At 42.0% G+C, this 13174-nt stretch overlaps 1 protein-coding gene across 3 annotated transcripts in view; it reads left to right on the forward strand.

Annotated features, from left to right (window-relative positions):
* Nucleotides 1-313: 313 nt before the first annotated feature.
* Pde3a (phosphodiesterase 3A) overlaps nucleotides 314-13174 on the forward strand; it is a 332456-nt gene continuing 319595 nt past the window's right edge. For all 3 annotated transcript variants that reach the window (XM_008851600.3, XM_029555236.1, XM_029555235.1), the window contains exon 1: nucleotides 314-1800. In XM_008851600.3, coding sequence (XP_008849822.2) covers nucleotides 715-1800 — 1086 coding nt within the window. In that variant the 5' untranslated portion in view covers nucleotides 314-714. The remainder of the gene's footprint in view (nucleotides 1801-13174) is intronic.

The raw sequence follows: 13174 nt of genomic DNA on the forward strand, positions 1-13174 counted from the left end.
AGCCCGCGGAACAGAGGGCTGCCTGTTTTATAGTTTCAAGCACTCATCTCCATTAGCTTCTCCTCTGCAAAACTGCAAAACAGTATCCTTGCATCACAAAAAAATTTAAAAAGAGAGAGAGAGAAACAAACAAAAGCCAGCCTCTTGTTCCTTCTCTCCCTCCCTTCCCTCTCTCCCTCCCTTCCTCTCTAGCTCAGGCTCTTCCTCTCCCTCCCTCCGGCTGCCTCTCCTCTCAGGCTGCCTCTCTCCTTTGGAACTTCTAGATTATTTCACAGCCACTTTCTCCTAACCCCCTGCCCCCGATTCTTTGCCATGAGCTGAACATATAGAGACAGGGGAAGCCGTTCTTTCTATCCCGAGGAATGGAGGTCTATGTGCTGGGGCTGCAAGGGGGTTGGTTGGCCTAGGAGAGAGGGAGAGTGATGGGGAGAGAGAAGAGAGAGAAAAGAGAGAGAGAGAGAGAGAGAGAGAGAGAGAGAGAGAGAGCGACCCCGGGAGACCGGTGCAGGGAGGGAAGCTGCAGAGGGCCGGCGCTCAGCAGCCCCTGGATGGCCCGCGATCGCCCTGTGCCCCTGGCTCCTGGGCATCCGTGGCCCTGGCCACAGTGCGCACTGGGCAGTTGCTAAAATCCCGAAGTAGGAAGAGACCCCGGAGGATGTAAACTCGGGCTGCGGGTGTAGCGGGGGATTTGTTCAAAGGGAAAGAGAAAAGTCAATGGCTGAGCTTGCCAGCGGAAAACTTGAAGTCTCCAGGAGCAGCTGGCGCCCCGGGGAGTTCTCCGCAAGCTCAAAGTTTGCGTGGATCCGCGAGAAGGAGGAGGGATTCCTAGGGAGGGCTCCGGAAGCGCCAGGACGCGCGCGTGGGACCAGGTTGGGGTCTCCCTGCAGAGCGCATAGTATGGCAGTGCCCGGAGACAGGCAGCAGCCCGGCCCGGGAGGGTCGAGTCCAGCCAGGGTGGCCATCCCCCGCGCGTCCCCTCCATCCACGCGGGGCTCCCCGGGGCTGCAGCCGCTCCGGCGCTCGCGGCAACTTTCCTCCGCGCTGTGCGCGGGCTCCGTGTCTCTCCTGCTGGCGCTGCTGGTGAGACTGGTCGGCGGGGAGGTCGGAGGGCTGGAGCCCAGTCCAGAGGCGGCGGCGGAGGAGGAGGGAGCGGCCGGCGGAGCCGGAGGGGGCGTCGTCCCGGGCCCTCGGGGAGGTGCTCCCGGGGGCGGTGCAGCGCCCAGCCCCTGGCTGCAACCCGCCGCGCTGCTCCTCAGTCTGCTCTGCGCCTTCTTCTGGATGGGCTTGTGCCTCCTGCGCGCCGGGGTGCGCCTGCCTCTGGCCGTCGCGCTGCTGGCCGCCTGCTGCGCGGGGGAAGCGCTGCTGCAGCTCGCGCTGGGCGTCGGGGACGCCCGCCTGCCGTCGCTGCCCGCCGCGGGGCTGCTGCTCGGCTGCCTGGCCGCCGCGACATGGCTGGGGCTGCGGCTGCGGCTGGGCGTCCTCATGATCGCCGGGACTAGCGCGCTCAGGACGGTGGCCCTGCTGTCCTTGGAGAGGTTCAAGGTCGCCTGGAGACCTTACCTGGCGTACTTGGCCTGCGTGCTGGGGCTCCTGCTGGCCAGGTACGCCGAGCAGATCTTGCCGCAGTCCGACAGGGCGGCTCCTCCCCGGGAGCTCTGTGCGTCCCAGCTGAGGATCAAGGAAGAGATCCCGGGCCCCAAGAGGAGGAGGCGGTCCAGCTCTGTGGTGGCCGGCGAGATGTCAGGCTGCAGCAGCAAGTCGCATCGGAGGACCTCGCTGCCCTGTATCCCCAGGGAGCAGGTAAGCCCAGGCTGCCCCTTTCTTGGGGCAACTTGAAACAGTCAGCAGGCGGTGCAGCGTGGACGAAGGAATCAGTCCATGCTGGCCACTCAGGGAAGCCAGTCTGCAAGAGTCTAACTTTACACTCAGTAAGAACGCGGATTTCGTCTGTCTGTCTGTCTGTCTGGTGGAGTGTTTTATAACCCCAATAGTAAAGCCATGGAAGTAGCAAAATGAAGTAGCAGTGGGCGAGTTTCCACGGCTGGGCCACCTTTTCAAACTTCTACACCTGGTGTGTTTTCTCTGCATTCTAACAGACCTCACTCTCCTGAACTTTTGCAATTAGATTTATTCATTAGAAGTAGCGGCTTTTTCAACAAATTTTCTAGTTTCTGTGTCTCATTTAAAAGATAATGAAACTTTTTTTTTTTTAATCAAGCGGTGAGGAAACACAAAAAAACTAGCAAAAAAAAAAAAAAAAAAAAAAAATCTGTAGCCAGCAAGGCGCCCTTGAAGGTGAAATAGTGGCACTTTCTACCTTTTCAGTGTAGCTTTATCTGGGGAGAATGTATATGTTAGGAGCCACTTTGATTTTAAATATAATTTAGTTATTACACACCAGTGTGTTGTACCTTAAACATAACTTTTACACTTGGGGAATGATACATGTGAACTTTAGAGTGGTTCAAAATTGGAAGTTAAGCTTTTATTGTTAATTCAAGAAAAAGTACCTTTTCTCCTGAGTGTTATAGAAATGCAAATTCAGGTTTTAGAGGAAATAATAATTCTGACTTTCTAAGATGGCCAGTAGAGGAATTGAATTAGGAGTGAAGCTGTAGATTGAAAAGTTTAGTTGATGGAGCGCGTGGTGGGCTGAATCTCTTTAATGTCATTAAGTGTTTTAAGAATGTGGAATGGTTGCAGCACATGAAACCACTTCCAATTTTAAATACAAGTTGTACCTGAGTTCTGTTCCGTTAATTCTCTACAAGGAGGAGACTTGACACTTGAGGAAGGCGCTTCAGAAGCTGCTTCTGCAGATGGAAATTTACACTTTTACCATTTAAACATAGGCCTGCCCATGGTATGCTCAAAGTAACTTTAGGGGTGAGAGACTGGCCTTATTGTATGGCAAGTTTTTTCTTTTTAGGGTATGCTGGGGGTACTCATCACTGCATTTCTAATAAATAGCAGTCGCCATATGGTGTGTGAGTGGCTAGTTTGTTTCTGAAATGGAGTTGATTGCACAGACCTGTGGCTCCTTGACATTACTTAGACTGGGTAGCTGCTTCATAGTCCCTGTGATTATTTAAAAACAAATGTATTTACTTAGCATTTTGTTTAGATAAAACAACTGTTTCTTGGCCTTAAGCTTGCTCTAAGAGACACACCACTGACTGATACTTAGTCTGAGTAGAAATCTGGAGATAATTAGAATAAAGTAAGCTATGTACTGAAGGATGAAGTGATGACTGTAAAAGCATAACCTTTTTCATGGATACTCATAGGCGAGAATGTATTTTTGAATGAAAAAACAGTTGAATTAAGTATATTGTACAGGGAAACAAGATGCGGTTCTTGCAAAAACTGAACCCTAATGTATAGGAAAAATCTGATTGAATCGGAAGTAAATTGACTCCACGTTAATACTGTTTGGCCTTCAAATTAAATTCCCAAGACTTCATAGTAACGTTTTAGGGAGTTAAGAAGTTAGGTGTGGATTTACGATAAGAAGGTATCCAGGTGAATTGATCAGCCTTGCTAATGAACACATGGATTTTTATAGGTTTTCTGTTTTTTTGTTTTTGTTTTAAATGAAAAGTTGGAATAATCTGTTGGTTTATAAAGCTATCACAGAGCACGGCAGTTAAATGTTTGGCTGAGTCCTATTGAGAATGCATATTTGTAATCTATTTTGATGACTTTCTTTGTTAATTGTTTTATTAAAGGCTGTGTTCATGAAGAAGACTCTCAAGCAAAAATCTTATATGGTGGGTAGAAAGCCATTGGCGACATTCAGCAGCAACTTAGAGCCTTAATGTTTTCATGAAGGCTTGGGTGAAGGTGTGCTCACTGGAAACTGGTTTTTATATATGAGCCATTAAAGTTGTTGCTGAGCAAAATTATGGGGCCTGGGTGGGGCCAGCCTGGGCTAGTATCTAATGAGATGGCTGGTGGTATCTTACAAGTTGGCTGAACTGTGTGAAAATGTCAGAGGCCATAGAGTAAATGCCTTATCTTTTTTATCACAAGGAAGGGAAGAAGTTCTGATTAAGGGGCAAAGGGTACATGGTCATTTGCATACTTTACCAAGTCCAGAATCAAAATAATTGTAAAAGCAATACAGACCACTCCCTGAATGCTGCTGGGTGAGTCCTTTTCTGAAAGAACTTCTGCTTTCCTGTGAGGGTCACATTCATAGGCAACAAGTGAGTTTTAAATAGTAAGGAGGGGCCCAAAGGACAGAGCCTTCCTGGGAATCTGCTTGTGAAGTTTAAAGGTGAGAGGATCTCAGAACTTTCCTCTGAACACGGGATGGCAGTGCCACTACTGTGAAGTCTCTCTCATCAGTGATTTTCATTTCTAAAGGGACAAAAAAAAATGTATAAAATTCTCAAAGACAAGCGTTCTTTCGCTCCCTCCCCTGAGGTCTAGAATGATAAAGTCTACAGTTGGGATATTCCATGTACAGTGGAGTTTTTAACACAGATAATTCCCACCAAAGAAAGGGGAAGTAGGTTTAGTCTTTGGTCAGAGCTGGAATCAGGCACTGGATGTGTTCGGAGGCATGTGAAAGTGCCTTCAGACAAGGAACTAGGTTGCAGTATCTTTGTGGTTCAGTTTTGCCAGCCCGGTATCCTCCAGGTTGAGGCTGATTTTTGAGATGAGTGTGCCAAACTGGACTTTGTAGTTGGTGGTGCTAGGAAGGTTGGAGTCTACTAAAGCATGCATCTTCTTGAAGTGCATATTCACATCTGATGGCAGACCCCTGTCAGCTCTTTACTCCTGCAAGTATCGAATATGAGGGGTACCTAGCATTTTTTGACTTATTAAGCATCATGGGTGATTAACAATTGTTATTTTCAAATAAAAAAATTTTGGGGGGGGCTCTTTTTGAGACAGGGTCTCCCTGTAGCCCCAACTGTCCTGGAACTCACTATGTAGACCAGGCTGGCCTTGAACTCACAGAGATCCGCCTACCTCTGCCTCCAGAGAGCTGGGATTAAAGGCATGCGCCACCACGCCCAGCTCAACATAAAATTTTACATATGCAAACTTTAACTTTTGAAAAGTACTTAAGAAATGTCTTTTCATTCTCTTTATGCATAAAAGAAAATGCTTGCTTTTTTTCTCCGTAATTATTGAATTCAGCCTAACCATTCATTTTTGAAAGTTTCCAAACCAAGTGCAATTTTATTTTAGTTCTGTGCTAAAATTTAATATTTTAAATTAATTATTTACTTATTTACTTTCATTTTATGTGTATGAGTGTAAGTACCTGCATGTATGTATGTGCATCTGTACATGGAAGGCCCACAGAGGACAGAACAGGGTATCGGGTCCTCTGGAACTAGAGTTATGGACCATTGTTAGGTGTTATGTGGGTGCTGGGAACCAAACCCCAGTCAGCCAGTTCTCTTAACTGCTGAGCCATCTCCCCAGCCCCAAGAATTTAATATCATTTTTACATATGGTTTCGTAGGAAATCAATACAAGCCATCTGACTCTTCCCATGAATGCATTTGAACCACTTTAATGAAAAAATTCTTTGTAATAGGCACAGTTCCAGTCAGAAGTGTATGAGCTATATGCTTTGTGTTATTAAATTAAAAACCAAAGTTTCCTGTGACTATTTCTGTAAGCCCTCAATTAAGAATATTTAGCATCCAGAAATTTAATTTCATCAGAATTTAAGTTTGTTATCTAAGAAGAATCAAGTTTTGAGTCACTGGTGTGAGAAAGACATTTTCAAGCCCCATAGCAGATAAGAAAACAAAAATCGAATAATCTGGTTTCTGTTGAAAATCACCAAATGATAGGCTTTCTTATGCCATTGGTTAAAAAAGTAGAACTTGATGGCTTTTCTAGTATAGATATAAAACATAAACATTTCTTCTGAAACAAATTTGGAGGAGCATTGAAAATTACAATTTAAATTTTGTGTGTGTGTTTGTGGGTGACGTGTGCCATAGTGTGTGTGGAAGAGGTGGAATCTGTTCTCACCTTCCACCATTTGGTCTTGGGGATTGAACTCACATCGTCAGGCTTGGTGGCAAGCACTGTTTTCAGCTGAGCTGTTTCACCAGCCCTGGAGGCAATTTTAGTAGAACATCAGTTTCTTTGAAATTATAAAAAAAAAAAAAACAAAACAAAAAAAACAAAACAAAAATAATCATTGTGGTGGCCCTGAGTATTGAATTCTGGACCCCATGTGCTAGGCAAGCAAGCTATCATTGAGCCACACCCCTAATTCTCCTGAACATACAGATTGTAGTTTACTTTAAATTCTTAAATATATTTTTTTATATTTCTCATATTGAATAAATTTTAGGAATAATGGACCTCAAAATTGGCTTCTATCATATTTTAGTATTATCCCTCAGTTTATGATGTTACAAACAGAAATATTGATTATGGCTTGGTGACAGAATTAAAATTAAGTAACGTCAACTTTTGAAAGGATTGGAAAGGCAAAACAAGATTTTCTTGTCCCCTGGGGAAAGGTGAAGAAAAATAATGTTTTGTTTTCCTGTGATTTTTAAAATTATGATTAAAAAAAAAAAAAAACAACTTCGTGAATACAGATATTTAAAGCATACCGAAAGACCGTTTTAGCTGACAGAAATAGTCAGCAAATCTATATAAATTTACCGAGGTTGGAAGGACTGAAAACAGTCATTTTACTCTTTCTGTATTGAGTCTAAAGTGTAAAAAGGTTAAAACTGTAGAGCTGAAAGAAACAGTGTGTGCCGGGCTGTCATGTTAATTAAATAAACAGCCAGAACAGTGACTCTGTGTATGGAATACATCTTGAAAAGTCTGGGGGGAGGGGGTGCAGGCAGGCGGGGTGACTGACACCAGCCTGAAAAACATTCTATCTACAGTGACATTTGTATGAATTTGTTGTGATTCCATTAGGAGACTTCACTCTGCAAATAATGACTACAGGCGTTGCACGCCTGAAGTCCTTACCAGATTGAATTTTACTTCTGTGTTGAATTTCTTCCCATTGATTATATAGAGGCAGGAGCTTTATAAAGCCTTGTAAAACCGCCTATATTTTAAGATTCCTTCAATTAATACGGTTCATGCTGCCAACAGCCCGCTAGAGTTCATGTTGACTTTGTTGGAAACTTGTGTTACTTGATTCCTTAAAGGAATGAGTTTGTTGGGAGGTTAAGGTTGGAATTGTGTTTTTCAGTCAGTTGTTGTGAGAGAAGATCAATGCAACTATTGTGTTACATAGGTGTCCTGGGAGACTTTGACGCAGAAACATTTACGTTGGGCCATGGGCAGTGTTTCTTTAGTGTTATGGAAGGATGCCTAACCTTACATGTTTATGATGAATTGCTTGCTTAGTTCCTGTGGATCTTCTGACCCGTAGAATCTTCCTCCTTCCTCTTTTCTGTGTGATCTTTCAAGCTCCTCATACATAAAAAACATCCTCAAAAACTCAACTTGTACCTTCATTCCCTGCATTCTGAATTCCCAAGAACCACAGAAAATCCCCAACTCTCTGTATTCTTGCACTGATGCTGTGTTTTCAATATTCCAAAGATGCCCATTCCTTTCTATACTTACTAAATCCTTCTAATAATTGTCTATATGGACTTTTACTGTTGGGAATATTTTTTATTGGAAAAAGTTTTAAAGGAGAAATTTTTTTCTGTTTGTGTGTGTGGCTACCCTTGAGAATTGTTTTAACTTTGATGTGAGAGTATACCTTTGTGCTGTTTTCAAAATAAAACACACAGATTTGATCAGTGAGGGAGGATGTCTGAAGGGTGTGCCTGAGTTGTGAAGTACATTCACAGCTTGACAACTGTCAAAAACATTAATTGGTCACCTTTTTAATGTTCTGTATGAATTGTTTTAAAAGAAGACATTTCCCTCAGTTAATGTCATCTATAAAGGCCTTCTAAAATGTCAAACCAACACATTTGATTTGTGCACTAGGTCTTGTGCTAAATATTGTATAAAAGTTGCACATGCATGACCTCCTCTCTCTCCAGACTTATGGGATCACTAGGGTAGTGGGGCATCTGCGTTACGGAAAATCACAGTAAAATGTGTGAATGATTGTTTAAAAGAGTAGATGGGGAGAAAGCTGGACTTTTGGTCACAGACCAGTAATCATAATCCCAGCACCTGGGAGGAGGCAGCAAGATTTCAGGTCATCTTCAATTACATAGGAAGCTTGAGATTATCCTGAGCTACATGAGACCCTGTTTGAAAAAAAAAAATAGAGGGAGGAATGTAGGTAGCAACTTAAAGCCCATTTTAATCTGGTTCAAGAACCCATTCATCGCTTCTCTAAAATTATATACAAAATGTCATTTTGTACTTTTCTGTGAAGAGTGTCCAGAGTGTCAGGTATTTGGAATATCTACAGCACACAACTGTTAAACATAAATGGTTTCAATTTGGGGCCAGTTTACTTTTGAAAGTCTGGAGTAAATCCTTTGTAGTGGAGACTAGGATGCACTGATAGTAGGTTTTGAACTAAACACAAAATATATTACTAGGTATATGACATGCTATATTTTAAGAGAGGATACATCGGCTGTTTTTGTATCTGTAGATGGTTTAGAGAGGCACATATCTGGTTGCAATGATACTGAAAAAATGTTCCACTCACTGCCAGGCTGTAGTCAACAGTCCCAAAGTTGTCTGATTTCAGAGGGTAGGACATGAAGGTAAAAGTATATGTTGATGGCTGAATGAAGCTACAGTTAGCTAAGGGAATGGTGGTTCAATGCTGCTTGGAATGGACAGGAAAGGAAGGGGGCAAGGAGTTTCAAGCCTAGAGAGCATTTGTGATTTTACCTATGGAGCCACCTCTGAGTCCCTGCTCAAATGCAGGAGATTGTGTATCAGAGGTACAGATAACATAAGACTGCTTAAGCTATTGTAACAGAACAAGCCTCTGGCTTGTGTTATTGTCAACTTTGTCCTATGACATTGATGGCATCAAAAATTCTAACTCTGTGGCATCTTTATCTCACCACACAGGAGGTCTTTGGTGGCAGCTTGCATACTGTTATTCCCGCCCCCCCCGCCATTTTGTCTTTTTAATAAAAGGATTTCAAATTCAAGACACAAAAATTGACTCCAGAATGAGTAAAACCTTTCTCTGTTAGCAAAAGCAGCTGGTTATTTGTGTTTCCCAAAATTAGTCTGCCCAGTTTCTTTCAAAGTCCACTAAAATATAAGTAAATAGGATGTGATATTCATGGAGGTCATGAAGAGCATTACCATTTAGAGAACGGAAAGCCGTTGGAGAGAAGTCACAATCCTGAACAACTTCTGTGTGACTGAGTCTGTCTGAGCTGTTGTTTGCCGTTAGGGGATCCGTGAATGATCATTTTAATTGTTAAGCCTAGGTTGTCCCTAGCAAATACTTGAGCCTCTTCATATTCTTTCATTGTAGGGTGCTGAGTGGTTTTAAGGGGACATGCCTTGTTGGCTTATAAGCATGTGTGCATGTACATGTGTGTGCATGTGTGATGTGTATACATTGGGTGCCTGTGTCATTTTTCTTCTGCCAGGAAATTGCTTTGGTTGTGTCAATTTTGTGGAGAAACAGTGTCACCCAGTGGCTTTGATGGAAACAGTCCTGTAAACATAGGCGAGAGCTAGGATATATTTAAGAGGAATTAACACAAAACATTTAATTTACATTTTCTAAAGCACATGCAGCATGTAATCAGTAGGAAAACTGAGAGCTGTTACGTTCTGTTTTGTTTCTACTGAGCCAAATAGACAAGATGTGTTCTGTACCTAACATCTCAGTTTGGTCTTGCTGCCCTTCAATGACTCAGGTCACATTTGTGGCTGACAGCTACCATACTGGACAGAGCAGCTATACTTTTTGAACATAATGACATGTGTCCCTATTAAGGTGCCATCTTCAGATATAATAGCAAATTGGTGCAGTTTCAGCGACAGCATTTAATAGACGTTGGTGTGATCTTCATTGCATACCTTCATCTGCTCAAATAGATGGCGAGTGCATGGTCCCTATTTTCTTTTTCTTTGTTTCACGTTATTGTCCGTACTTGAAAGAATCGTATTTGAATTGAGGGGATTTAGCAGACTCTTCAATGAAGAGTCTAGTACATCTGCTTCTCAGCAGTGTCAGTATTAACGGAGGTTTTGCCTGGCCTGACTTTGTGTGTCACAGATTGTGTATGCACCCACATCACATGTTCACAGTGATTAGTGTGTAATTAGGTTATCTAATGTCTCTTTGGAAATGAAAGTGCTTGAGTTTATAGGCCAGGATGTTATCTTTGTAACATAGGAAACAAAATAACAAACCTGTGGGTGGATTTAATGGTGATAAAGGTCATCATAAAGGCCAGTCGCCTCTCACCTTGCTCCTGTGGACATCAGTCATGGCAACAGAAAGAAGAGGGTTTGGTTTATGTGTACAGAAGTCTGCAGATTTCCATGGCATGAAATCTCTCAACTAGGAGTTTAGTTTAGGTGACTTTTAGAGTCCTTTTCTAAGTTCACCATGAAGGTTGGTATCACAAAGTGATTTCAAACAAAAAAAGTAAAAGTGCTTAATGTCAACTCTCATCAGACTCTGTGAATGCATTCGATCTAGACCAGTATTACATGGATAATTACAAAATAGACTATACATGGCACGACTATATATATATATATAGCTAGATAGAGATATATAATGAATTTTAAGGGAATATATATAGTTTTGCATATGATGGTTTTCATCTGAATGTGGCACTTACAGTCACTTGAGACAAGGTGTGTTATTTTAACTTTACATTGCAGAATGAAAATAGATACCTAGATTTTTTTCCACATATCTCATTGAAAATAACTTATAAAACCCAAAGGGTTTCTATATATGATATGTATTGCTATAACAATACTTATGTTATACAAAGAAGCAAATTTGGATAAAATGAGGTCACATGGACCAGGTTCACTTTTAGTTAAGCTGACTTACTTTAAATGTCTTGAAGGGATGAACTGAGAAAGATATCATTGTAGAACACATTCACTACTCAAAAAAGTTTACATATGAATGTAATAGGTCACTTTCTCTTTTCCCCTAGTTAATTCTATTGTATGTCTTTTAGAATTTGCCCTAGTCATCTATCATCTGTCTATCATCTGTCTGTCTATCTATATCATCTATCTACAGCTATCTATCATCTATCATATTATCTATTTATCTGTCATCTACCTACCTATCTACTAACATCTATCAGTCCACTACCTCTGTCATTCTTCTACCTTCCTCCTCCGTTTTATTTCATATTCTGTTTATCCAATAGACTCTATTCTTTCAAATTATACTTAAATATTTAAGGATTGCTTCTCTGTTCTGCACAGTAGAGAACACTGGAATAATTTTATGCAAGAAGCTTGTGGTTTGGAATTAATAGGATTTTAATAAAACTTTTCTATCTTCTGAAGCCAGTTTGAAGCATCGAATATTTATAATATGTCTGTGGCGACTCCCCTGCCCCAGGCTTAAATAATATGCTTCAATAAACATAATGGAAGTTCAAGGTCACAAATTATTTGGGGAAAATGTTTTATTTTGTGGGGAATTGTGTACTGCTACATGCAGTGAGTATCCCCGTCACCTTTTGAAGGTGCTTGAACGCAAATTAAGAAATTAGTTTGTGTTTTGTTTTAATCCAAGACGCTTCAGAGGCCTCAGTTGACAGGTTCATGTATGGTGTGCTCCTTAAGAGGCCGTGCTTGTGGGAAGAAACAACCCCCTGTCCCTGGGGTTAGTATTTTGGAGTCCTGACTCTGCAGCGCCTCCCTCCCGCCACTCAAGTTAGGGAAGGAGAAAGCCAACCAAGCTTCATGTACTTCATGGGAAATTTGCTTTCTAGGCTCTGGAATGAAAGAAGTTACATTCAAACTATGACAGTTTCCATTATAAAAGAAATCAATTTTGCTGTCTCCTCGTCTTAACTATAAACATTTTCCTTAGAAAATTTTGGCCAAGTGCCTTGCTTTTTGTAGGTGCTGGCTGGCAGGATATGTGGATGGAAAAGAAATGACTGTTAAATGAAATATTTATCCCCAGCAGTCCCTGGAGATTGGGTAGAGGCTGAAATGATTTAAGGAAATGTCTATAATGGGAATAAAAGTGATTATGGATAAGTCTGAGAACTTACATATTTGATGTGATGTTTGTATTTTTGTTGCTTTGTAAAATGTCTTCTGGGACGTGTCCTGTAAAGCACTGAATTCTCCTGCACCCTTACTGGTGGGAAATCTCATGTGTCCTGTTTATTTTTAGGTCATTGGCAACTGAAAAATCACCAAAGCTAACATTGATATCATTGCTCTATAAACTTAAAATTGTGTGTGTGTGCGTGTGTGTGTGTGTGTGTGTGTGTGTGTGTGTGTGTGGTCTATGTGTGAGTATGTGCACATGAGTCCAGGTACCTGTAGAGGCCATAAAAGGGCATCAGATCCCCTGGAGCTGGAGTTATAGGTGGTTGTGAGCCACTTGATGTGGGAGCTGGGAACCAAACTCTGGTCCTCTGTAAGATCAGTACATTCTCTTAACTACTTTGCTGTATCTCCAGCCCCTGTATAAATGTTCATGCCTTGAAAAATTAAGGTACAGCTTTTGAGAAGATAAAAAGTCAATTCCTTTTCACTTTCAACATATAATTTGAAAAATAATCACCCAGCTTCATTTTCTGTCATTGTGAGAAGATCTGCTGGTGTCCTTTAGCACTGGCTTGTTTCCTGCCTGAATTCCTCTTAGGGGTTCCTATTGCATAGTTGTATTTCCTGGAATTTCTAACAGAAGGTAAAGACCACCCCAATTTTGTTCTAGTCTCTTTATTTTATTTTTGGTACTGAGGATCAAACCCAGGGCCTCTGGCCTGTGCCATCATACTAAGCACATGCTGTACCACTACCGAACCATACCTCCTAACCCCTATTTTATTATGATCAAGTACAAAATGTAGCTGCAGACAAGTTCCTTCCAGAGATGAAGCCGTGGATTGGCTTATTTAAAAGGCCATACAAGCATTGCAGAGTCTCTAGGTTCAGTTCCCAACATCCACATGGCAACTTACAACTGCTTGTAACTCCAGTTCCAGGTGATCAAATGCTCTCATCTGGCCTCTGCAGACATCAAACAAATGTGATTATATATATA

This window comes from Nannospalax galili, unplaced genomic scaffold, assembly GCF_000622305.1.
Source record: "Nannospalax galili isolate Female #2095 unplaced genomic scaffold, S.galili_v1.0 scaffold1086, whole genome shotgun sequence".
In the NCBI taxonomy this organism is placed as follows: Eukaryota; Metazoa; Chordata; class Mammalia; order Rodentia; family Spalacidae; genus Nannospalax; species Nannospalax galili.